The following is a 25,482-nucleotide window of genomic DNA, read 5'->3' on the forward strand; positions in this document are numbered from 1 at the left end:
TCTTTCTGTTTTGATTCAGTGTTTTCTCTTACTGTTTCTATTCACACACACACACACACCCCTGTAGTCACAGGCAACGTGCCTGATGTTCATCTCTACCTACAGCTGTCACAGTCTCCCCAGTGAGCTGTATCCTGATGCCACCTATATTGTACTTTGATGCTTGCCCACTCTCTACATCTGTCTCTATATTTTGGCTTTCTCCCCACTGGTTACAAAATCTCAACGCTCCCAGAACGTTATCAAGAAGCGAAAGGAAATATTCTGTGTTCGCTAGATTTCCTGCATGTACCTTTGCTTCCCATTGCCACAGGGTGGAAACATTGAAAATCTATGTGACTTTAGAACTGTCGTAAGCCAATGTTGTCAAGCATTCATGAATCGTCGTTTGATTTCATTTTAAAGACTTACCATTGAGCAGCCAATTCTGCGGCTGAGTCCTTTGCCTCCAAGTCACAAGGTTCCTTGGTCAAGCACCAAAACAGAGCTCAAGTATAAGCGTCAAGGCAGACACTCAAGTCGATGTACCAAGGTGCTGACTTTCTGGGTGAGCTGTTACATCGAACATTAAAGGACTCTATACATGGCATTTACTTCACACACTGCTCAGCTTCTTGAGGCCAGCCAAGAAATTAGCCAGAGTGAGTTTATTAATCAATGTGATCAATATGGTGGACGGCGAAGGGATAACTGTGAAACACCATCAAATGAAAGAATAGTGGTGGCGAGAAGCAATGAATCTTAGCTCTGACCAGAACATTGTCTCTCGTTAGTGCTTATTAATGTAAATACAGGCTCGCTCACTAGCAGTGATCCTCATGTTGGCTCATTTGTGAAGGGAAAGCTGGTGAGGTATTGTGTACCCTAGTTAATGACAGAGCTGAAAGCACCACTTCTATGGGCACGGGAGGTGGCTGTTGGAGCCTATCTTCAGGAATATAGTACAGATCCTGTCCTGTGTAATCTATTTGCACTTAGTTATGTGTATCGACTGTATCAACTGGTATGAAAAATTGAATTGCAAAACTTGGCATTGGTTTCTTCATCTTTTGAACTTTTTTTATGGGAGGTACCTGTCACTGGCAAGGCCAGTGTTTTCTGTCCATCCCTAATTGCCCTCGAGGTGAGTGGCTTGCTGGGCCAGCCTGTGACTCTCTTGTCCAACATAGACCAGGCCAGGTAAGGATGGTCAATTCTCTTCACTAAAGGACAGTAGTGAGGCAGATATGCTTTTAGAGCAGTCAATGGTAATTTTATGATCACCATCATTGAGATGGGGGCCTAGATTCTCAACACGACAGAGGCCAGTGGGAATTTCAAGTCCAGCGTTTTGCCTTTTTTTGACAGCAGCAGCCACTCAGCTATACTCAGTTCCTGGAGGCAGTGGGCTATTTATATGACCACTCGCCTCCCACTGAAATCAGTCTTTGGAATCCCTGATGTCTGGAACCTGGAGTGTGGAGATTAGATCAGATGCGATCATGTCTATTCCCTGACAAGGGGTTAGGGATCCTTTTGGGTTGGGGGTCAGGGATCCTTTGCAGTAGGGGGTCGGGAATTCTTTGTAGTTGAGGGTTAGCGGTCAGGAATCATTTTGGGTTGGCGTTCAGGGATCCTTTTGGGTTAAGGGTCAGGGATCCTTTCTAGTGGGGGGGTCATGGATCCTTTGCAGTAGGGGGTCAGGGATCCTTTTGGGTTAGAGGTCAGGGATCATTTTTGCTTGGGGGTCAGAGATCATTTTGAGTTGGGGTTTAGGGATCCTTTTCAGTTGGGAGCCAGGGATCCTTTTGAGTTGGGGTCAGGAATCCTTTTGGACTGGGGGTCAGGGATCATTTTGGGTTAGGGGTCAGGGATCATTTTGGGTTGGGGTCAGGAATCATTTTGGGTTGCAGTCAGGAATCCTTTTGGATTGGGGGTCAGGGATCCTTTTGAGTTGGGGGTCAGTGATCCATTTGGGTGGGGGTCAGGGATCATTTCTATTGAGGGGGGTCATGGACCCTTTGCAGTCAAAATGTGAGGGTGGGGGTTACGGGGGAAGAAAGAAATGCTACAAAGTGGAGAAAAAACAAAGGGGAAGGGAAAGGAACTGGCGAGCTGAGGAGCATTGCACTCTGCTGAGGGTGAGGGAAGGTGAGAGGAGGCGTGAGGGCTGGAGGAATGGTTTATATTTTGCCCCTTTTTGAGAGGTTGGGTACCCATTTAAACCTGGTGTGGAACACCTTTAGCGCAAGTGAGGTACCCTCTAGGATCGTGAAAAGGGAGGCTTGCATGGAAAACGCACAGGAACTAACTGTGACTGCCAAAGCTTTATTTCACTTTAATGTTTCATGGATTGTGGACAAGATTATGGACAAGACCAGCATTTGTTACCAATTCCTAACTGCCCTTGAACCAAGTGCCTTGAGAGGCTATTTCAGGGGAAAACTGAAGGGAAACTATATTCTGATGGGTCTGGAGACACTTCTGGGGGAGCATGCCTGTTTAGTGAACCAGATGGGTTTTTACAGTTGTATTTTCATGGTTACCATCATTGAGATTAGCTTTGGAGAGGGTGCAAAGAAGGTTTACCAGGATGCTGCCAGGACTGGAGGGCTTGCCTTATGAAGAAAGGTTGAAAAAGCTCTGACTTTTCTCTCTGGAGAGAAGGAGGAAGAGAGAAGACCTGATTGAGGTATACAAGATAATGGGATAGAGTCAATAGCCAGAGACTCTTCCCCAGGGCAGGATTGACAGGTACAAGGGGTCATAGTTTTAAGATATTAGGGGAAAGGTATAGAGGAGAGGTCAGAGGTAGGCTCTTTATGCAGAGAGTTGTGAAGGCATGGAATGTGTTGCCAGTGGTGGTGGTGGAAGCAGAGTCATTAGAGACATTTAAGCAACTGCTGGATGGGCAAATGGAGAGCAGTGAGTTGAGGGGTGCGTAGGTTACGTTATTATATTTTACATTAGGATTAAACCTCGGCACAACATCGTGGGCCAAAGGGCCTGTTCTGTGCTGTACTTTTCTACGTTCTATGTTCTATGTTAAATTCCAAGTTTACTTGTTGAACTCAAATTCCACCTGGCTCTCTGTGCTATGAGTTCAGTGACATCGCTAATAAACCATGATCTTCCCTAACCAGGCTATTTTTATGCTGCAGTGTGTACTTTAGATGGAAAAGATGGCCAATATCTATCCATCAATGACCTCATCATCTGCCTTATTTCTGCTGATGGCACTGTGTTGTTCACAAATCGCCCACTCTTTAAAAGCGCTCGTATCAATTCCACTGCCCTGAATAGTGACGGCGGGGATGAACTATATTCAGGCTGTGTACACTGTGGAAATCTTGGTAATAGTAGTCAGTAGCTGACTGACAGCCCTCTTGCCTTTCGAGGTTAGAGGTGTTCCGGGTTTGGCTGTGTCTCCTGATAGCGTGTGGAAAGTTCAGAGCCAGCACACTTTATGAACTGTCCTGCCAGGAAAATACATGGTGGCACCCACTGACAAATGTAGGAGTTTCACGGTCATTATTGTATGACTATTTATGGGATCTTCCTGGGGGAAAATTTGCAGTTTTTTTCCCCCTAAATTATAGCTAAGTTCTTGAACTTACCTGTACTTCCACCAATGTCATCTACTGTATCCGTTGCACCCGATGTGGTCTCTTCTACATTGGGGAGACAAGACGCCAACTTGCGGATCACTTCAGAGAACATCTCTGGGACACCCACACCAACCAACCCCACCACCACGTGGTCCAATGCTTTAACACCCCCTCCCACTCCACCAGGGACATGCAGGTCCTGGGCCTCTTTCATCGCCAAACCATTACCACCTGATGCCTGGAGGAAGAATGCCTCATCTTCCACCTTGGGATCCTGCAACCATGTCAGATCAATGTGGATTTCACCAGTTTCCTCATTTCCCCTTCCCCCACATTATCCAGGTCCCAAGCCTCCAACTCAGCACCACCCTCCTGACCTGTCCATCACCTTTCCCATCTATCCGCTCCACCATCCTCTCCCACCTATCACCTTCTCCCTCACCTTCATCTACTTATCATATTCTCAGCTACCTAACGCCCAAACACCCCCCCCCATTTATCTCTCAGCTGCCTGACCCATAAGCCTCATTCCTGATGAAGGGCTCATGCCCAAAACGTCGATCTCCCTCTCCTTGGATGCTGCCTGACCTGCTGTGCTTTTCCAGCACCACACTCTCGACTCTGATCTCCAGCATCTGCAGTCCTCACTTTCTACTAAGTTCTTGACAAGCAATATGTAAATGGAAGTTTTTCAGTTCTTCTACCTGATAACCCAGCTCTGCTGTAAGGTAAGGTTATGGTAAATACTGCACTGGAATCGTTTGTTTTGCAGGCAGTTAAAAGTATGAGTGTCTTTTCTGGGAGGGTGCTATAGGAATTCAATGGACACATTGTAGGACCATTGTCCTTGGAGAGTTCAAGACGAAGAGGAGATTTGATAGAAGTTTTCAAAGTCGGGAACAGTCTGGACAGTGTGGATATGGAGAAACTGTTCCCATTTGTAAATAGATGGAGGGCGCAGTTTGAAAATGTTATGCAGATGAAGCAGATGTGAGGTGAGAAAGCAGTTTTCCACACAGCGAGGAGTTAGGGTCTGGAATGGACTGTCTGGGAGTGTGGTGGAGGCAGGCTCAATCAGAGTATTCAAGAGGGCATTTAAATAAGAACAGAGGAAAGGCACGAGATTAGCACCGATGTTCAGAGTGCCAGTGCAGGCACAGTTGGCTAAACTGTGTCATTACAATCCTGTGATTCTCAGAACTGGGGAATACAGGGCTCTGTTCCTGGACTTTCACTGTAATCCTCAGTTGAAGTCTGTAAGTGTGTAATTGTTATTTAGTCGTCTCGACAGCTCCCAGACTAAAATCAAAGGCTCATTGTTTCCTGCGTGAATGGCAGCAATTGTTGCTGTAATGATATCTTTTTGTTTCAAGATTGGATCAGCTTGGTCGCTGCTGCTTCTCTGTAGAGGCTCAGACACTGAGCTCACTGGCCGATTCACTTTGGGTCTGTGACACTAGCCTGAAGCTAGCAAGCAGATCACAAAACAGTGGACAAGAACAGTTATTGGAGCAACTATTCATAAAGACTGCAAACAGTGTCACCCGGCTTTCCTTCCCCCACTTTTAGAGGCTAATTTGCAGAGAACAGGGTCCTGTTTTGTGCTCTGTGAAATATTTCTTGATTATTCTGATTGGTTGGTACAAGGGATGTCAAATGTGTGAAACAGGGACGCGTTGAGCCCTCTTTCACTGCTAAGTGGTAAGATGATCAATTTGAATTGCATTTCTATACACGCCTTTGTGACTTAGAATGTACCTCAGCACACCAACCCCTGTAAACAGATAGAGTAATTGAGATGTACAGCACGGAAACAGACCCTTTGGTCCAACTCATTTATGCGAACTGGATATCCTAAATTAATCTAGTCCCATTTGCCAGCACCCGACCCATATCCCTCCAAACCCTTCCTATTCACATACCCATCCATGTGCCTTTTAAGTGTTGTAATTGTACCAGCCTTCACCACATCCTCTGGCAGCTCATTCCATACATGGACCACCCTCTGCGTGAAAACATTGCCCCTTAGGTCCCTTTTATATCTTTCCCCTCTCACACTAAACCTGTGGCCTCCAGTTTTGGACTCCCCAGCCCCAGGGAAAACTTCTTGTCTATTTATCCTGTCTCTGCCCCTCATGATTTTATAAACGTCTACAAGGTCACTCTTTAGCCTGCAGGGCTCCAGGGAAAGCAGCCCCAGCCTATTCAGCCTCTCCCTACAGCCCAAACCCTCCAACCCTCACAATAAAGTGACTGTTTACAGGTCATGAGCAAAGACACAAAATTCCACAGTTCAGAGATACTCTTGGCAGTCTATTCAAATAACGAAAGACTTACCATTACTATTTTACCTGTTTGTGTGTTAGGGAATCATTGGTGGCTTACCATGTTTGCTGGAGTTTTGATCTAGAGAGGAATTAACAAGAAGGTTCTCTGAAGCAGTCCATTGCTTCAGTCGGGATTGTTGGAATTGTGACTCTTTCAGGTTAACAGTACTGCTGAAATCCAGGGGTACATTTGAGTTTGGATTCAAGCCTCTTGACAAAGACCTTCCTTGGCAGGTTTCCTTCCTGCAGGTTTATTTGAAGTCACAAGCGTTTGGACCGCTGGTGTTTCATCTTAAATTTTAAGTTAACCTGTTGGACTGTAACCTGGTGTCATGTAACCTTTAACTTTGTTCATCCCAGTCCAACCCCAACACTTCCGTAGCATGGAGTCCCTGCAATTAGAATGATAGATTCCCCACAGTGTGGAAACAGGCCCTTCGGCCCAACAAGTCCACACCGACCCTCCAAAGAGTAACCCACCCCGACCTATTCCCCGATTACTTTACATTTACCACTGACTAACCTACACATCCTTGGGCAATTTAGCATGGCCAATTCACCTAACTTAGACATCTTTGGATTGTGGGAGGAAACCGGAGCACCCAGAGGAAACCCACGCAGACACAGAGAGAATGTGCAAACTCCACACAGACAGTCGCCCGAGGGTGGAATTGAACCCAGGTCCCTGGCACTGTAAAGCAGCAATGCTAAACCCTGAGCCACTGTGCCACCCCTATCTGTGAGCTGTACATCATGACTATTTATAGGAAACATACAAGAGATGATGAAGCATAATTAGTGCATGGCACAATGTGTGTAAATGTACAAACAGTTCTTCCCCACCCCACCTCAATAGTACACACAATATTAATGATGATTAGTAATAATGACAATGATCAGTCAATGCTGAGCTGTGATGGAGATTTGCTGGCGCTGGAGCTGTTCCAAGGCGAGATGTTTATGATAAAGGGAGCTACATGTAAAACAAACAGCTTTACAGCACAGGGATTTCCAATTTACAAACTAATAACTGAGATAAATAATCCCCTCATAACTATTTGTCCTGTTCAAAGATTTTTTTTAAAGAATAGTATATTTACAAAATTTATAATCTATTTTCCTGCCGATTTATAATCTGCAGAAAATGTCAGTTGCATTTTAAGTAACTAACTTGTGAATTTCAAAATGCTTTAGGCAAACTGTATTTGGAAAATGTTATTGATTCGCACTATTAAAACGAGACTGGATCATTTATTAAATATGTATAAAATAATTTAGAAATATCACATATGGTGTTTATATAAAAACACTGTGACTGATAGCTTGCCGACTTCTTTCTGGCTGGAGGTGTTTTGAAGAAGACCCAGACGGCAAACGGGGAACTTAAATGTCGCAGATTCTTTCTTGTCCCCTCTGCGATTGATTCCTGGTCTGATTGGAGGCTCAAAGTTGCAGCTGCCCTGAGCCCAAAGATCAACAGAATACCAAGCGCATCCTGCACTTCCCCAGCTTGACCCACCCCTTTTTCAAGCAGTGTAGCAGCATTCAGGTCAAAAGGAAAATGTTAAATCTCTTGGTGACCCCCCCCCCCATCCCAGGTCCTTTCACACCTTTCCACGTGAAGCAGCATTTCACCTGTATCTCCTCCAATCTGGTCTTACGGATATAGAATGAGCTGCCAGAGGAAGTGGTGGAGGCTGGTAAAATTGCAACATTTAAAAGGCATCTGGAGGTGTATATGAACAGGAAGGGTTTGGAGGGAAATAGGCCGGGTGCTGGCAGGTGGGACTAGATTGGGTTGGGATATCTGGTCAGCATGGACGAGTTGGACCGAAGGGTCTGTTTCTGTGCTGTACATCTCTATGACTCTGTGTTCTACTGCGTTCACTGCACCGAATGTGGCCAACTCTACACTGGAGAAACCAAATTCAAACTGAGTGACAGCTTTGCAGGACACTTCCAGTTCATGCACAAGGCCCCAGCCTTCCTGTAGCCGGTCATTTTAACACAGTACCCTGCTGGTATGCCACCTTCCCTGCTGGTATGCCCTCCTTTCTGTCCTGGGCCTGCTGCAATGCTGCAGTGAATCGCAGCACAAACTGGAGGAACAACATCTCATCTTCAGATTGGGCACTTTACAACCTTCTGGACTTAATATTGGGTTCAACACCTTCAGATTGGGAACACACTCCCATTCCTTCCCTTTCATTTAACTTTACCTGTTGTATTCCCTGTCACCATGTCCTCTCTGCCCTCCCCCCAACCCGATGGGACTGTCTGTTCTTTCCAATCTGGTAGTTAGACACACCATTGTTCTACCATTCTCACTTTCTGATCACTTAACCCACTCCATCAACTCCCTCTCTCCCCCAGCACTCCACTCCCCCTCCCCACTGTAGCATAAATGTTGCCTCCTCCACACTTCGTGTCAGCCCTGATGAAGAGTCATCTAGACTCAAAAAGTGAGCTTGCCCTCTCTCCATGGATGCTGCCTGACCCACCGTGATCTCCAGCATTTTGTTTTGTTTTCAGTACAGATTCCAGCATCTGCAATAATTTGCTCCTCCTTTCAGCTCTTTGGTGGGTTAGCCTTGACATTTCAGATCTCCATCGTCATCATTGAGAATGACCTGGCATTTACATGGTGACTTGCATGATTTCAATTACTTGAATGCCAACAAATGATACTTGCAGTAAAGTGCCAGGGTTGTAAACAGCAGTCAGTCTGTGCAAACCAGACCCCACAAAGAGAAAATGGGCGAATGATGAAATAAGCAATGTTTAGTGATGTTGGTCGGGAGATAAATGTGGACCAAGGAACCAGGAATAACCTGCAGTTCTTCACACTTGGGATTGTCTTCATCTGCGTGAGAGAGGAGAAGGGCCTTTGGGTTCGCCCCTCATTGGAAGGCTGGCAACACTGTCCCTTTGTACTGCACTGGACTACTTACACTGAACAAATCATGTAAGTGCCTGTAGAACGCAGCAACACTGCAGCAATAAAACTGAACTGTTGATCAGGGATGTAACTTAATTCTGAATCACGGGCAATTCTACACAATAATTGAATTGGGCTGATGGAGGGCAATATAGAGGGCCCGGGATGACCAGTCTGTTACCTAAGAATGAAAATATGATCCCAAAGAGAAAACATGGCAGCCATTTTTAGAGATTTGTTTATAATTTCCAACAATGGTTCGGCCTCTAATGATTTAGTTGTGTAAAAGTTCCCATCCTGGTCTCGCTGAAACATTGGTTTAATCAGGGATACTTTAGTTCCTGAGGCTGAAGGTTTCTTGTCTTTTAATTGGAGGGGTATTGATTGGGACAGCTCTCCTGAAGGAATGTTCTTTGTAATCCAGAGCCAGGGAGGTTCAAGAACTTATGAGACACATTTCTCTTAAGTATCCAAAATTACTGGAGGCTTCCCACCAGCTCGCACTGAAGCTGAGAAATGTGTGGAATAGCTGAAGGGGTTTAAGACACCCAGTGGGACTGGTGAGCAAAACTCACTTCCTTCCTTCATTAGTGACAGCCCTTCATTGTGTTCACCTATCCCCAAGACACGATCCTTTGTTGGGAGAGGAGTCTTTCATTTATAAGTCTTCTCTGACAAGTATTGATGCATCACTTCAAGCTACTTAAGATGGCTGAGGGGTGACCTTATAGAGCTTTATAAAATCATGAGGGGCGTGGATAGGATAAATAGACAAAGTCTTTTCCCTTGGGTCGGGGAGTCCAGAACTAGAGGGCATAGGTTTAGGGTGAGAGGGGAAAGATATAAAAGAGACCTATGGGGTAACTTTTTCACACAGAGGTTGGTACGTGTATGGAATGAGCTGCCAGAGGAAGTGGTGGGGGCTGGTACAATTACAACATTTAAAAGGCATTTGGATGGGTATATGAATAGGAAGGGTTAGGAGGGTTATGAGCTGGGTGCTGGTGGCAGGTGGGTCTAGATTGGGTTGGGATATCTGGTCAGCATGGACGGGGTTGGATCCAAGGGTCTATTCCCATGCTGTACATCTCTATGACTCTATGACTAACTGCAGAGAAACAAGCCATTCGGTCCATCTGGTCAATGCCAATGTTTATGTTCACACAGACCTCCTTGTACCATACTTCATCCAAATATCAATGGAGTCTAGTTTATCTACTTTCCCCTGAAAAGCATCTATGCTGTTCACCTGGACTGCTTCTACTGGTCACAAGATCCACATTCTAACCAGTCTCTGGGTGACAACATGAATTTCCACTGAGTTATGAGTAAGGATATGAGATGTTGGCTGTATTCTTCAAATTCCCTACCAACAGAAACATTTCTATGTCTACCTCTTCAATATTTTAAAGAGCTCTTAATCAGGTCATCTCTCAGCTTGGTTTTAAGAAAAGAAACCCAGTTTGACTATTAGATCCACTCAGTTCTGATACCAATCATTGAAATTCTTTTTGCACTATATAAATATTGTGGCTACAAGAGCAGGTCCGAGGCTAGGAATCCTGCAGCGAGTAACTCACCCTCTGATTTCCCAGCAGTTTGCTCACCATCTACAAGGCACAATTCAGGATTGAGAGGGAATGCTTCCCACATTCCTGGATGAGAGCAACTCAAACGGCACTCAAGAAACTGCACACTATCCTCTGGGCAAAGTAACCTGCTTGATTAGTCAAACATTCACCACCTTCAACATTCATTCCTTTCACCGGAAAGGCATGTTGGAAACAGTGTGTACCATCTGCAGGATACGCTGCAGAAACTCCCTAAGGTTCCTTTGAGAGCAACTTCCAAACCCATTACCCCCCCACCCCAAAGGGGACAAGGACAGCGTCCATATTCAAACATCACCACCTGCCTGCAAGTTCACCTCCAAGCCACACACTGTCCTGACTTGTGAATAAATCCTTCACTGTCGCTGGGTCAAAATCCTAGAAATCCCCTCTAATAACACTATGGGTGTCCCTACGTCACATGGACTGCATGGGTTCTAGAAGGCAGCTCACCACAGCATTCTCCAGGCCAATTCGAGAATGGCAACAAATGCTGGCCCAGTGACACCTATATCCCATCTATGAATAATAATAAAATATCTTTCCAATGCTTCCATATATTTTCTCATTAAACAGACAGAGACCAAAACTGTACAAAAGCAGTCGAATGAAGATCCTGATCAGGTTTATCATAATCTCCCCCATCTCAACTGAGTAATGAACCCTTGCTATTTGGTTTGTTCTTTTAAATGAGTTGGTTGATCTGATTAATAATTTTAGTGATCACTGTAGCTGTGTCCTACGTTGTGTCTTTGCCCCATTTGCATATGGCTTTCTAAGGTAAGTGATGGCAGAGGTTAGGCTGTAGGTCTATGAAAGGATCAACTGAAAACCTTAAATCTGTATGTTCCGACAGTCACTTGCAAACGCGCAGTGAGATATTGTTGAGGGTGGGGGGGGGGGGATGGAATCAATGGGTGGATGAAACAAAAAAAACTGCAAGAGATAGAAACAGGAGTAGACCATTCAGCCTGTTGAGTTGGCTGCATCATTCAGTCCCATCCTGGCAGATCTTGGACTTTAATTTTACTTTCCTGCCCCCTTCCAGGATTCCTGAAAGATCAGAAATGTGTCTATCCAACCCTCAAATGCTGTCAACAGTGGGACATGCACCAAGACTTTCATTTATATATAAACTTTCACATCCTCAGAATGTTACAATCTGCTTTCCAGCAGTAAGTTGAATAACCTGTTTTGGGTGTTGGTTTGGCAGGGAATGTTGTCCAGAAAAAGCTGGAAGGTTCACTTCTTCAAATAATGCTTACTGGGATGAGAGGGAGAACTGACTTGACCCCTCCCTCAATCCACCACTTTGGTATTGGTCAGGTCGGCTGCTGTCCTTCCATCTACCTGGGAGAAGAGGCGTGGCCTAGTTTAGCATCGTATTCGAAACACAGCACCTCTGACAATGCAGCACTCCCCTCGGGACAGCGGAGGGAGCGTAATGAGCAGCAGGAACCTTGGCTGATTTTCCAGCCCAGCGATGTCAAGGCTAATTGAAACAGCTCCACTAACAGCTCCAGAAAGCAACCAACTCTAACAACCAGGATCTGAACCTTGGACCTTCCTTGTTCCTTTGGCTCTTAATTAACAAGAGATCAGAGCCACACAAATGAATCAGAGGGTGAAATGCATGGTTGGGCCTGCAGTGATACATGTTATTTTCCCTATTGTCTAATTATCCTGACAGAGACCAGAAAACTAATCAAAGCTAGCTTACTGTGTAACTCTGTATTGAGAGATGATCTCCTACTAAGGAACGTTGTGAAATATCTCAGTTTAATATTCAAATCTGCTGCTTGAGCTGAGTTACTTAACCTCAGGTTAGGCTTGAAGAGTGCAGGACGGTATCAGTCAGGGTTCATTAGATTGGTCCCTGGTCTGTGAGCATCCTTGTATATTGAGAGGTTGAGTCAGTTTAGCCAATGTTGTCTAGTGTATAGAAGAATGAGAGAGGGTCTTATTAAGGGTGTGAAGGGGGTGGACATTGAGAGGTTGCTTCCCCCTAACTGGGGAATCTAGACTATGAGGCCACAGTCTTGGGATAATTTGGAACTGAGATGAGAAATTCCTTCACTCAAGGGGTTGTGCAAATCTCTGAATTCAGAGGGTTGTGGATGCCAAATCATAGCCTGAAACATATTCCAAGACAGCATTTTGGTTTCGCAGAGAGTAAAGGGATATGGGGAGTGAGTGGACTTGGAGCTGAAGATCACACTGAATGGTGGAACCTGCTTGATGGTCTGAATGGCCTACTCCTGCTGCTGGTTGATCTCTTATTGCTCCTCAACATTCTCCAGTGACTCCTATTGGGGAGTGCGTGCCTTCGGACTGGGGTTGGACTATGTTGTGATGCCTTTGGTGAAGGAATAGCCTGCCCCCCTCCCCCCACCCTCTCACACAATTATCAGCCATTGGTGCCTGAGGAATCCTATCTCAACATGTGACAGTGGCCAAGGAGGATGTTGGAGTGGAAAAGACGGAAGGAGAGGAAGAAGAAGAAGATGAAGATGAAGAGCTAGGGGGAGAGCAGAGAGGTAGCAGGGCAAAATCCTGACCCCGTTCTGCTTCTGAAAATAATGGTGGGGAGTTTTGCGGGGTTTTTTTTTCTTTAATCCCCCTCCCCCCCCGGCGGTATAAGAAAAGAAGTGATTAAAGTTTGTATTTTCTTTCTTGGATGACTCTTGCCTCCCCGAATATTCACTTGTTTATTTCCTTCTCACAGGCCACTCACCAAAGCTCCTACTCCTGCAGCCAGGAGAGCAGGATGGGTTGGGGCACAGACTACTCCGCGATTGTCAGCAGCGCTGTTCCATCATCAGCCAGCAGAAGGCGCAAGCCAAGTGGGCCGAGCCCGACGATGTCAGTTTTTTCCCTCCTCCACCAGAGATGGAACGTCTCACTTCCAAGTGGTGCTCCATCTAGCAGCCCACCTGAAAACTGACACACGCAAACACCAAATACTTAATCAGAATAATAATTAATAAAAAAAAACAAACACTCGCCCGACTGAAGCCGTCCATTCTGAGTGGCAGGAAGCTCCAGGACTCGGAATTTTGGGAGCTTTGTGTTTGGGAACTTGATCACTCAATGACTTGAGCAACTGGGCTGCTGCCAAGACTGTTGTATTCATTTGATCGTACTGTTGGACATGCCCAGTTCGACTCCAGATGACCCCCACCTTCCCCCCTTCTCTCTTTCCCACTCGAAGCGGGAGCCTCTCACCACATCGGTCATGCTTTTGTTTTTGCAATGCACCCTGTTCCCAGTTTCCATTTAAACACAGAGGAGAGTGCTGGGCTTTCCGTGCTCCATCCAAGGAGTCACTCTGCATGTGTGCTGTAGGGCGGAATTGAGAGTTGGGTCTTCCTTTTTTTCCTTAAGGAAATACTTTTTGTTTTGATGTGGAAGCTCTATCCCCAAGTGGCTTTTCAACTCCCTGCTACAGTGCGCATACACCTGACTTTAAGAAGAAAGGCGACCTAAATTGAGATTGCAGTAAGCTAAGACCAATGTGTAATATAGGCGTCCATGACCTTGTTTGGCTGAAAGGACATTTATAAAGTTCCCCACTTTGTCCGCTATCACGCCCTGGCTCTATTTGGTTCTGATCCATTTGTAATCACAATTGCACTTAACAGGATGGTGATACCAACATCCATGGTAAATGGGAGATGCGCTTCAATGGGTGTTGATTCGGGGCAGCCAATGTTGTACCCCTCCACCCATGCTCCCAGAAGGTGCATTGGTCCACACAGTGGCCCTGTAAGGTCAGGGCCACAGTATTAACCTACAATCGAGGGCTTATGGACCAGGTTCTATCACTCTAGGACACCAATGCTCCTTCTTCAGAACTGCTGCAGGACATTGTTCTATTTAAAAAGGTAGAAAGGAAAAAAAACTGGAACAAAATATTAAATGGTGTCTTTTCATTTAATGAGTGTTTTGATTGAACTGAAGGGACAGATTTGTAGCAAAGAAATATCTTTCACATTGCAGACACAGCGGGAATTCTTAAGTAAGCTTTCTCAGGAGCTGTATCATGATACTTATTCCTTTTAAAGCAGATTTGAAATTTTAAAAAATAAAGTCAAAAGCTGTTTTTTTAAAAAATATTTTAGTGTGGTTTATCCTTTGTTCACATGGAGGCACTATAATGTTGCTTTTGTGACATAAGGGAGTATAAAGGGTTATGTTACTGGGTTAGTCATTTAGAGACCTTCAACTAATCTGAGATGCCGGGAATTTAGAGCTTGTCATGGCAATTTGAGTTCATATTTAATAAAACACCAGAAAAATAGCAAGCAGTTGTCAATAAAAGTGACCAAACAATGTTAGGATTATCATAAAAATCTAACTATTTTCAGTCATGCCCTAGAAAGAAGACAATTTCTCTTCTGTATGTATTTTGGTTCACACGTGACTCCAATCCCAGACCCATTATGGTTGACTCAAACCAGCCCTCTGAAGTGACCTTTATTAGGGGGGTCAGAGTGCCTGAATAGGCATTATCAGTGACATCCAAATCCTGATAGTGGGCAAGAAAAGAGAAAACATCTTTCATTGCAAAACCCCCAAAAAAAGCAGAGACAGCTGGCACAATGCACTTTGATCCTGCTCAAGGTTAGGACTCTGTTTAGGAAACAAAGGCTCCAATTCAAGAACCAGACCTACCCGTTGACGTTGAAGGACAGCGTTTCTGGGTGCAGAAGATTTGAAAATTCTGACAGAAATCACATTTCTTCCAGTGAGGAAGTACACTCCTTGCTGCTAATGGGAAGCAGCTTTATATAAACGTGTGTGTTGCCTTATTGCTGTGAACTTGCTGGCTTGAAGCCTAAAGGGCCTTTCCTATGCAGGAAGCCAAGTGTTTTTATTTGAAGCAGACAGGAAAGCCTTCCTGGCAAGAGTAACCCCCCTTCCCCCCCCCCCCCCCCCCCACCCTCCCTGTTTGGCATTTCTTTGGAATCGTAAGGGATACAATAAACTAAAACTGTTACCATCAACTCATCTCCAATGTCTTGTCAGCTTTGAAATCAGAAAGCAAAGCTTCAGTTACGTATTCACCAACACGTGTGACCTACAGCACTCACTGATCTCCGCCAGCTCACACTGTCACTTTATGTGTCAGGGTTTTGGAGGGGGGGTGGGGGGGAGGTTGTGATATCATGTGGTTCTTTTCCAGTTGGAACCCCTGTGAAGCCTTGATTTTGTACCAGTCGCTTGCTACTAATGGTTATTACACACCCAGCAAACCTGTGAGCTGTGCTTTTACAATAGCACATAGTGAAGCATCAGAGCCATAATTCAAGAGAGTTTTCATCTTGATGTCATCTTTTCACTGCTATTGGAGTCACTGGTGATGATGTTTCATTTTGTGACACAGGGCTTCTAATTCAAAAATTCCAAAATTGTTCTTTATAGCAAGAGATTTAATAAAATAAAGTTAAAAATGAAATAAACAATATGTTGAAACAGTCTTGTAGGTTCTCTTCGATGCATCTTCATATCTTATAGTTAATGTCCACTTGAAAAGCCTTGTCAGTCAGTCTTAAGGAACAACCTTTTCACCCAGACGGTGGTACGTGTATGGAATGAGCTGCCAGAGGATGTGGTGGAGGCTGGTACAATTACAGCATTTAAAAGGCATCTGGATGGGTATATGTTTAGGAAGGATTTGGAGGGATGTGAGCTGATCGCTGGCAAATGGGACTAGATTAGGTTAGGATATCTGGTCGGCATGGACTAGTTGGACCGAAGGGTCTGTTTCCATGCTGTACATCTCTATGACTCTGTGAGCTCTTCCTGTGTAAACATCCAGCCCATGTTGAGGAAGATTTCTAGGAGAAGGGGTGCTGTAGGTGAATAGTTGAGCGTAAATAACAAAATGAAGAGACTATATCATTCCTGATCACTCACTATAAAAGGAAAGGAATTAAAATATAACAATCTATCCACAAACAGTTGCAATGGCACCTTGTTGGTGCAGGAAGCCTTGGTTAGCTTTTACATCTGAGTGGAATAGTCTTTTGAGTTTCCTTTTTTGAAATTTCATGATATGTGCCTCAAGGCCTTGGCTTGCTGCCCCTCTCTATTTTAAGTGAAAGATTAGCCCATTGATTTCACATTCCAGGAGTGTAGAGTCAATTCCACTGACAAACACTGTCCTTTCAGCTTCATTTTATGCTGACTCATTTTGCATTTGAGAGCCACCTCGTTTCCAGAGGTGAGCATCAGAGGTGTTGTTCAGTGCATTTTCTCGGCTTGACCAGAGTCAACTGGTCAGGTGACACTGTGGGCAGATCTAAGGTTATTGACTTTGGATCAGAGAAAGACAAATTAGAATGCCAGCAAGTGTGAAGGAGCAAAAATGTATACTGTCGAAGGATGAGGAAGAAAATAATCCACCTCCTGACCCTGGCTAGTATAGGTCACCAAGTCAATGATAAAGTTAACAGAAAGCAGTTTATTGCACCAGTACAAACTACATTCAAATCACTCAAACATGCCTGCCTCTTCCAGGGTCCATGTTAGATCCCTCTCCCATGTCATCACTGACGTTATCACGATTGAATTTTTTCACTTTTACAGACATTAATCCTTTCAAACCCTTACACAACATCTCCCCCCCCCAAGTCCTTTTCCTGAGTTATTATCCTGCTACAGTGTAGACAGATCATTAAGAACTAAGATGGCACAGTGGCTCAGTGGTTGGCACTGCTCCTCACAGCGCCAGGGAATGGGGTTTGATTCCACCCTTGAGCGACTGTCTGTGTGGAATTTGCACATTCTCCCCATATCTGCATGGGTTTCCTCCCACAATCCAAAGATGTGCAGGTTGAGTGGATTAGCCATGGGAAATTCAGGGTTACAGGGATAGGGTAGGGGGGGTGAGTGTGGGTGGGATGCTGTTCGGAGGGTTGATGTGCACCCAATGGCCTGTTTCCACACTGTAGGGATTCTGAGAGAATGTTAGCCTCTGTATCAAAGGGATTGGAACTGCCCGATGAAAATGAAATGCTTCATGTATATAGAACCTGATTAAGACTCCGCTAGAGTACCTCATGGAATTTCAGACACCGCACATTTTCACCCAAAGCATAATTAGATCAGTAGCTTGTTCTCCTAGAAGGCTGTGGATGCTGAGTTAGTGAAACTTTGAAACCTGAGCTCAATAGGCTTTTGATGGTTTAAGGACATTTGAAAGGATATGAAGCAAAAGTGGGTAAATGGAGGTTAGGTACCGGTTAGCTCGGTTTTAATTGAAAACAACTCACAAGCTTAAACCTCAAATATTGCAGATGCTGGAAATCTGAAAGAAAAAATAGAAAGTGCTGGAGAAACTCAGCAGGTCTGGCAGCATCGGTGGAGAGAGAAGCAGCATTAACATTTTGAGTCCAATATAACTTCTTCAGAACACTTCGGTTCTGAGGAAGAGTAATACTGACCTCGAAACATTAACCTTGTTTCTGTCTCCACAGATGCCACCAGACTTGTTGAGTTTCTCCAGCATTCTCTCATACTTAATCCTATCTCCCGACACAATCTAGGATCCTTTTAAGTATTGAAAGAACTTATAGAACGTGTTTTTCAAATCCTTTGAAAGCCCGAACACACTTTACAGTACTTTGGAAGTGTAGTTAGTCTTGCATTACCCAAATATGGCAGCTAATTTATGCTTAGCAAGTTCCTACAACAAAAAAAAGGAAAATACGTATTCAAATAATCTCCCTTTAATGGTTTTGGTTGAGGGATCACTGTTGTCCAAGATACAGGGGTAGCTTTCTACCTCTTTCTTTGATTTGTTACGTGCCCCTGTGAATCTATTTCTGAACGAAGACTCCTCCAATAGTACAGCTTTGGAGGTGTCAGCTTTGATGAGGTGATTAAGGCCCTGGAGTAGAGTCTCCCATTAGCGTGACCACCAAGCCAAGCTTTAAATTTTTGGCTGTGGCCATGTGAGGGAGTGGGTTCCTCAACCTCACAACTATTTGTTGGTTTTTATTTACAGTACTCATTTTAAACTGGTTTAACAGGGATTCTGTTCACTTACCCAGGGGTTTCTGTGAAGTACAGATATTCCCTTCCAACCCCTTCAGCTCCCTCTGGTACTTTAAGCCTTCACCCCATCACCTCGAGATAATTTATCCCAGTGCTATTATTTGGTCTCTCCTCATTATTCATCTCCTTCTATCCAGCTGTTGTTCGATTCTCTGTAATAAATAGATTTAGATTAGATTACATTACAGTGTGGAAACAGGCCCTTCGGCCCAACAAGTCCACACCGACCCGCCGAAGCGAACCCACCCATACCCCTACCCCTACATTTACCCCTTACCTAACACTACGGGCAATTTAGCATGGCCAATTCACCTGGCCCTGCACATCTTTGGACTGTGGGAGGAAACCGGAGCACCCGGAGGAAACCCACGCAGACACGGGGAGAACGTGCAAACTCCACACAGTCAGTCGCCTGAGGCGGGAATTGAACCCGGGTCTCTGGCGCTGCGTTGTAACACTCTTTGAAATGTAGTCCCTGCAGTAGTGCAGGAAATGTGGCAACCAATTTGCAGTCAGCTCCCAAAACCAGCGGTGTGTGAGGGATAGCCATTGGATAAGCATTGGTGAGAACAGGCTGGACTTTGAGTTAGAGCCACAGGAATCTTTGTCATCCACCTGAGAAGGTAGGCAAGGCCATGATTTATTGCCTCATCCAGAAGACAGCACCGCCAACAACAGCAGATGGCATGGTGGCTCAGTGGTTAGCATTATCACCGTTGAATTGTTTCACGCTTCTACAACATCTCCCCCCCCAAAGCCATTTTCCTGAGTTATTATCCTACTATAGTGTAGACAGCTCATTAAGAACTAAGATGGCTCAGTGGTTGGCACTGCTCCTCACAGCGCCAGGGACCTGGGTTCAATTTCACCCTCGGGCAACTTGTGTGTGGAGTTTGCACATTCCCCCCGTGTCTGCATGGGTTTCCTCCGGGTGCTCTGGTTTCCTTCCACAGTCCAAAGATGTGCAGGTTAGGTGGTTTGGCCATGCTAAATTGCCCAAAGTGGTCAGGAATGTGTAGATTAGGTGCATTTGTCACGGAAAATGTAGAGCAAAAGGGGAGGAGGAATGGGTCTGGGTGGGTTACTCTTTGGAGGGTCGGTGTGGATTTGATGGGCCAAGTGGCCAGTTTCTACACTGTAGGGATTCGATGAACACTGCACTCCCTCAGCGTACGGGAGTATCAACCTTGATTTTTAAGTTCAAATCCTGGGATGAGACTTGAACCCACGACCTCCTCACTCAGGAGGTGAGAGTGTTACCAGCTGAGTCTTGACTGACAGCTGTGACAATGCACTTTAAGTCAATATATCCATTCCAAATTGGGAGACCTTAGGTGAGAACAATGGCTGAGATTGGCAGGGTGGATGTTAAACTGGGGCACTGTGCTCATTGTCTACCTACTGTTTCTGGTGTTTTCCTAAAGTCAGATACATAGGTCTGACCCACCCATCTTCAGGTCAATCAAGACCACCTTGTGAGAACCTCCTGCTGGTATCTTCACCATAGCCCAGGTACCAATATGTCAGGATAGCCCTGGCCTGTCCAACTGGCCACATTGAAGTTACTGCAGCTCACATCTGAGCATGGTTTCCAATGCTGTTGCTTATGGCGCAAAGGCTGCAGTTCCAGTAATGGCCATCACTCCAGAAGGGGCTGCTGGGGCGGGAGAGTTGCTATCCATTTGATTGGGCTGTCAGCCCTCGGAGACAGGACACGGTCTGAGATGGGAATGGAAGCTGTTTGTGGTTGGCATTTCACTGGATTGTTCGAATCTCCCACTGTAACTGCAGCGGCAATACTTGAGGGCAATTGGTTATGCCATTTCTTAACCTGATAAATCAACAGTGAAGCATTTAGCATATTAGAGATGCTGTATAAATGCAAATTGCATTGCTGTCTGTGGCAATTGTTTACTGAAGTTCCAGGAATGTTGTCACTGGCTTGTTTAGTGGTGCTGTAGCTTGTTGTACATGTGCATTGCCTTTAACATAAATCACCTTTAAGGATGCCATATGCAGTCTGCACAATGTTGTGACTTTGCCTGGCAATTAATCTGTTTTGGGTTTCCAAACTGCACACATGGAAATCAGTGGGTTTACTGTTTAATGCCTGCTTCATGACTTGTACTGTGTTTTACTGTGTTAAATAAACCAATCCACAGAGTTAATCAATCACTGAAAAGTGAATTACTGGACCAGACCCGCCCTCTCCATGGGGTGGCATGGGTTCAGTGGTTAGCAGTGCTGCTTCACCGTGCCAAGGACCCTTGGGTTCAGTTCCAGCCTCAGGCAACGGTCTGTCTGGAGTTTGCACGTTCTCCCCGTGTCTGTGTTGGTTTCCTTCGGGTGCTTCAGTTTCCTCCCACAGTCCAAAGATGTGCAGGTGAGGTCATTTGGCCAAGGGAAATGCAAGGTTACAGGGATAGGGTAGGGGTGGAGAGGTGGGATGCTGTTCAGAGGGTTGCTGTGAACTTGATGGGGTAAATGGCTTGCTTCCTTACTGTACAGATTCTATGATTATTAATTAACATGAGCAAGCTAACCCAGGGTTCTTATTGCACAGTGGTACTGGTCCCTACCTCTGGGTCAGGATGTCTGGGGTCAAGTCTCACGTGACTTGGAGGTGTGATATAACACGTCTAACAATAGTGGCCGTTGGAGCAATGCACTGACGATGGACAGGAAAGGAGTCATAGAGCTTTTACAGCTCTTGCCAATATTAAACATCTATCTACTTTAATCCCATTTTCAGGCACTTGGTGCATAGATTTGTATTCTATGGCATTTTGAATATTCATCTAAATACTTTTTAAAAGTCTTGAGGGTTCCTGCCTCTGTGCTGCTGTTTTTGGTAGTGAGGTCCAGATACCCACTGCCTACTGGATCAAAACAACTTTCCTCAAATTCCCTCTAAATCTCCTGATCTTTACCTTAAAACTGTGCCTCATGGTTATTGACCCCACTACTAAGGGAAATACTTCTCCCTCACTGCCCTGTCTATGCCCCTCAGAATTTGGTACACCTCAGTCAGGTTCCCCCTCAGCCTTCTCTGCTCAGAGGAAAACAATCCCAGTCTCTTATTCTCTCTTCAGAGCCGAATTGTTCCAGTCCAGGTAACATCCCACTGAGTCAACTCTGCACCATCTCTCGTACATGACCCCTACCACATCAGTATAAAGCACTTCCTGTTGCATTGAAGTGACTTCTCTGACTGGTGAAGTTAAAGGTTGAAAACTGGAATGAGAGTGTCCACAATCATTTTGTTTAATTCTTGTGGCGAAAGCCTGAACTAATAATCCATGAGTAGGAGATCTAATCTCAAAGGCATTCTGAGAATTTGAGCTCAGTTCTTAAAAAGAAAAAAAATCTAGAAATGGAAAGCTCTGTCTTTTCAAGTGAGAGAACTTGTTGGATTGACCAGAACCCCAACTGGTTAACTAATATCACTGCTCTGGTCAATAGGTGACACCCAACCATTAGACAAATAAGCCATTCAACCTATTGAGTCTCCTCCACCAATCAATCATGACTGATAGGTTTCTCAATCTCATTCTCCTGCCTTCTCCCTGTAACCATTGATCCCTTTACTAATCAAGATCTTACCTATCTCTGTCTTAAATATACTCAATGACTTGGCCTCCACAGTCCTCTGTGACAATGAGTCCCACAGATTATCCACCCTCTGGCTGTAGAAATTCCTCCTCATCTCAGTTCTAAAGGGTCATCTCTTCAGCTGCTAGTCTCCTACTAGTGGGAACATCTTCTACATGCCCACTCTATCCAGGTCTATCAGTATCCTGTAAGTTTCAATCAGAACCCCCCTCATCCTTCTAAACTACATTGACTACAGACCCGGAGTACTCAACCACTCCTCATATGACAAGCTCTTCATCCCTAGGATCATTCTTGTGAACCTCCTTTGGACCACATCCAAGATACAGGCAAATCCCAAGGCTGATTGCTGAGTGGCTTGGTATGTCACTCAGCTGTGTTAAGTTGTTAGAGATGTCGAGCTAGAGAGCCCGCTATTATCAACTTACTGGAGTTGGACAACAAGAGCAAACTTCGCTAACGATGCCCAAGAATTATAATCTACAAAAGGCCTGAGTACAAATAAGCAACTATAGAATAGAAGGGAACTGGGAGGAGAGAGAAGTTTGAGGCAAGGGATGAGATGCTGAGACTAAGTGATTGAATCAGCAGGAGTGACAGATTGAGAGCAGCCAGTGCTAACAATGAACAAGAAGACTGATCAAGAAAGTACAGCATACGTCTGACTCAAGGAGGGGCACTAGTCAAGTCATGAGGAACAAGCTGTGGTGCTGTGATGATGAGTAACAGTTGGTGCAAAATAAGAAAAGGTAAGACAAAGGCAACTTGAATAAACTCCGGTGGAAATTTAAATGCACTGATTCAATCTTGAAAGAGCATCAGCGCGCTGCTTGTATTTTCCCACTGATGTCACTTTCTGGTTTTAAAGGCCATGGAGTTCTCTGAAATACAAAACCAAGACTTTCAAGGGAGACAGACTTGTGAATGTGGCTCAGCAAAGATTTTTCTGCTCCTGTGCTTACTTGTAATCCCAGTGGCCTGTAAAAGAGCCCTCAGGTTTTACCAGAGCAGGTACCCAGTGCTGCACAGTGATTCCTGTCTAATGACAATATTCTTGGGTAGGGTTGAGGCTGCTCTCACTGCAACTGCCAAAAATGAGGGGGGGAGAAGGGAGATTATTATCTGAATGGCAATAGGTTGGGAAAGGGGGAGGTGCAGCGAGACCTGGGTGTCCTTGTACACCATTCATCGAGTCATAGAGATGTACAGAAACTGATCCTTCGATCCAACTCAAACATGCCAACCAGATATCCCAACCTAATCTAGTGCCACTTGCCAGCATTTGGCCCATATCACTCTAAATGCTTTCTATTCATATACCCATCCAGTAGTCACTGAAAGTAAGCATGCAAGTGCAGCAGGCAGTAAAGAAGGCAAATGGCATGTTGGCCTTTATTGTGAGAAGATTTGAGAACAGGAGCAGGGATGCCTTGCTGCAATTGTACAGGGTCTTAGTGAGACCACACCTGGAGTACTGTATATAGTTTAGGCCTTGTTATTGTTAAGGAGGAGTACAACAAAGGTTTACCAGGCTGATTCCAGGATGATAGCACTGATGTATGAAGAGAAACTGTGTCAGGGCTGTATTCTTTGGATTTTAGAAGTTCAGGAGGAACTTCATAGAAACCCACAAAATTCCTACAGGATTAAACAGGATAGATGTAGGAAAAATGTTGGAGGAATCTAGAACCAAGGGTCACAGTCTAAGAAAATGGAGGAGTCCATTTAGGACAGAGATGAGGAGAAATTTCTAGAAAGTGGTGAGTCAATGGAATTCTCTGCCACAGAAAGCAGTTGAGGTAAAAACATTGATGATTTTCAAGAAGGAGTTAGGTTTGTACTTAGGGCTAAAAGGAATCATTGGGTTTAGAGAGAAAGCAGGAGTAGTTTAGTATATTGGATGATCATACTGAACAGCAGAGAGTCCTCAAAGGCTGAAAGCCTACTCCTGCTTCTATTTTCTGTTACTATGAGAGAGGTAAGGACATCTTGGCTGGAACTTTTCCATCCTAAATAGTATTTCTAAGCATGCCCCTGTTTCACCTTCTCCTCCAGATGATAAGTCTGTATTAGACTTAATTCATTCATGGGATGTGGGTGTTTCTGACAAGGCCAACATTTGTTGCCAGTCCCTATTAACCAGGAGAAGGTGGTGGAGAGCTGCCTTCTTGAACCTGCCTTAGTTCTGTGAAATCCATCTTCTGCAAATTCCAGGACTTTGAAACAGCCAGAGTAAAGGAGCAACCGATTCAGTTCCAAGTCAGGAGGCTGAATTGCCTGAAGGATCTTGTGGTATTCCGGTGCACCTGCTGCCCTTGTCCTTCAAGATGGTACAATAATTGCTAAAAGAATTGGAGAGAGATGCGGATCCTTTTTCTCACACACCCAGGGATCTAAGATCTTGAACCCATTATCTGAAAGAGTGGTGGACATAGGTTTACTTAGGACTGTCTGAAAGCAAATGGACGTGTATCTGAAGTGTGCTAATCTGTGTGGAGAAAGGGGGAGTGGGGTGAATTTGGTTAGATCTTTTAAGCAGCTGACACAGACTGGAAGAGTCAAATGATCCCCAATTATCCTGCAACGATTCTATTGTTATGCCACAGCGGTGAACCCCTCTGTAATTAAACCAAACACCCAGAAAAACGCACCGTGTCTCGTAATCTGTTAAAATGAGTGACAGAGAACTCCCAAACTCAACTATTTAAAGAAAATAAATCAATTTACTTTTTAACTCTAAAAATGAACATGAAACAATAACTATTCACAACTCTAATCCTCCTTTCTCTTAACTGCTTATTACCTGCCTCCAACTCTATAACAATTTACTGTTCCAATAAGGCACTTATTAAAATTACATCAAATTAGTTTCAAACCACACAGCTGCTGTCATCTTCTGTGAGTTCACTCTTCCAGCTGCCAAATTTCCTGGTTCGTCTTCATTCTTTTTACTGCGAGCATGTTTCATATGAAAAGGTACCTTTGATAAAGAGGGTTCCCTAATTTCTTGGATCTATCTCGATGGCAGTTTCTCTGTCTCCAGTTTTCAAAATGTCCGCATTTTTATATCCCCCAACATCAGTTTGTCTCATTGGTTTGATGTTGGCAAAACAATAAATTCAAACTCAATTAGGTTTTGGTATCCTGGGGCATAATTTAAACTGATTGGTGAAATTTGAATTATTGTCTAAACAGCAACCAAAACTCAGGTATCCATTTCACAGCCAAATCTTAACATATTTTCAATTTTCCAGTACACTCCAGGACTGCCATCTAGTCATATACACAGGTGCCCATAAGCTCTCAGTTCAGAACGTTCACTCTCTCTTAAAGGTACAGTATGCGCC

At 44.6% G+C, this 25,482-nt stretch overlaps 1 protein-coding gene across 4 annotated transcripts in view; it reads left to right on the forward strand.

Annotated features, from left to right (window-relative positions):
* The window catches only part of lef1 (lymphoid enhancer-binding factor 1), a 151,227-nt gene extending 135,364 nt beyond the window's left edge, over positions 1 to 15,863 (forward strand). For 2 of the 4 annotated variants that reach the window (XM_043674328.1, XM_043674329.1), the window contains exon 10: positions 13,188 to 15,862. In XM_043674328.1, the coding sequence (XP_043530263.1) occupies positions 13,188 to 13,387 (200 nt within the window). In that variant the 3' untranslated portion in view covers positions 13,388 to 15,862. Of the gene's footprint in view, positions 1 to 13,187 lie in introns of all 4 variants that reach the window. The other 2 variants (XM_043674327.1, XM_043674330.1) reach the window with 2 other exon arrangements.
* Positions 15,864 to 25,482: the final 9,619 nt, after the last annotated feature.

This window comes from Chiloscyllium plagiosum, chromosome 32 (assembly GCF_004010195.1).
Source record: "Chiloscyllium plagiosum isolate BGI_BamShark_2017 chromosome 32, ASM401019v2, whole genome shotgun sequence".
Lineage (NCBI taxonomy): Eukaryota > Metazoa > Chordata > Chondrichthyes > Orectolobiformes > Hemiscylliidae > Chiloscyllium > Chiloscyllium plagiosum.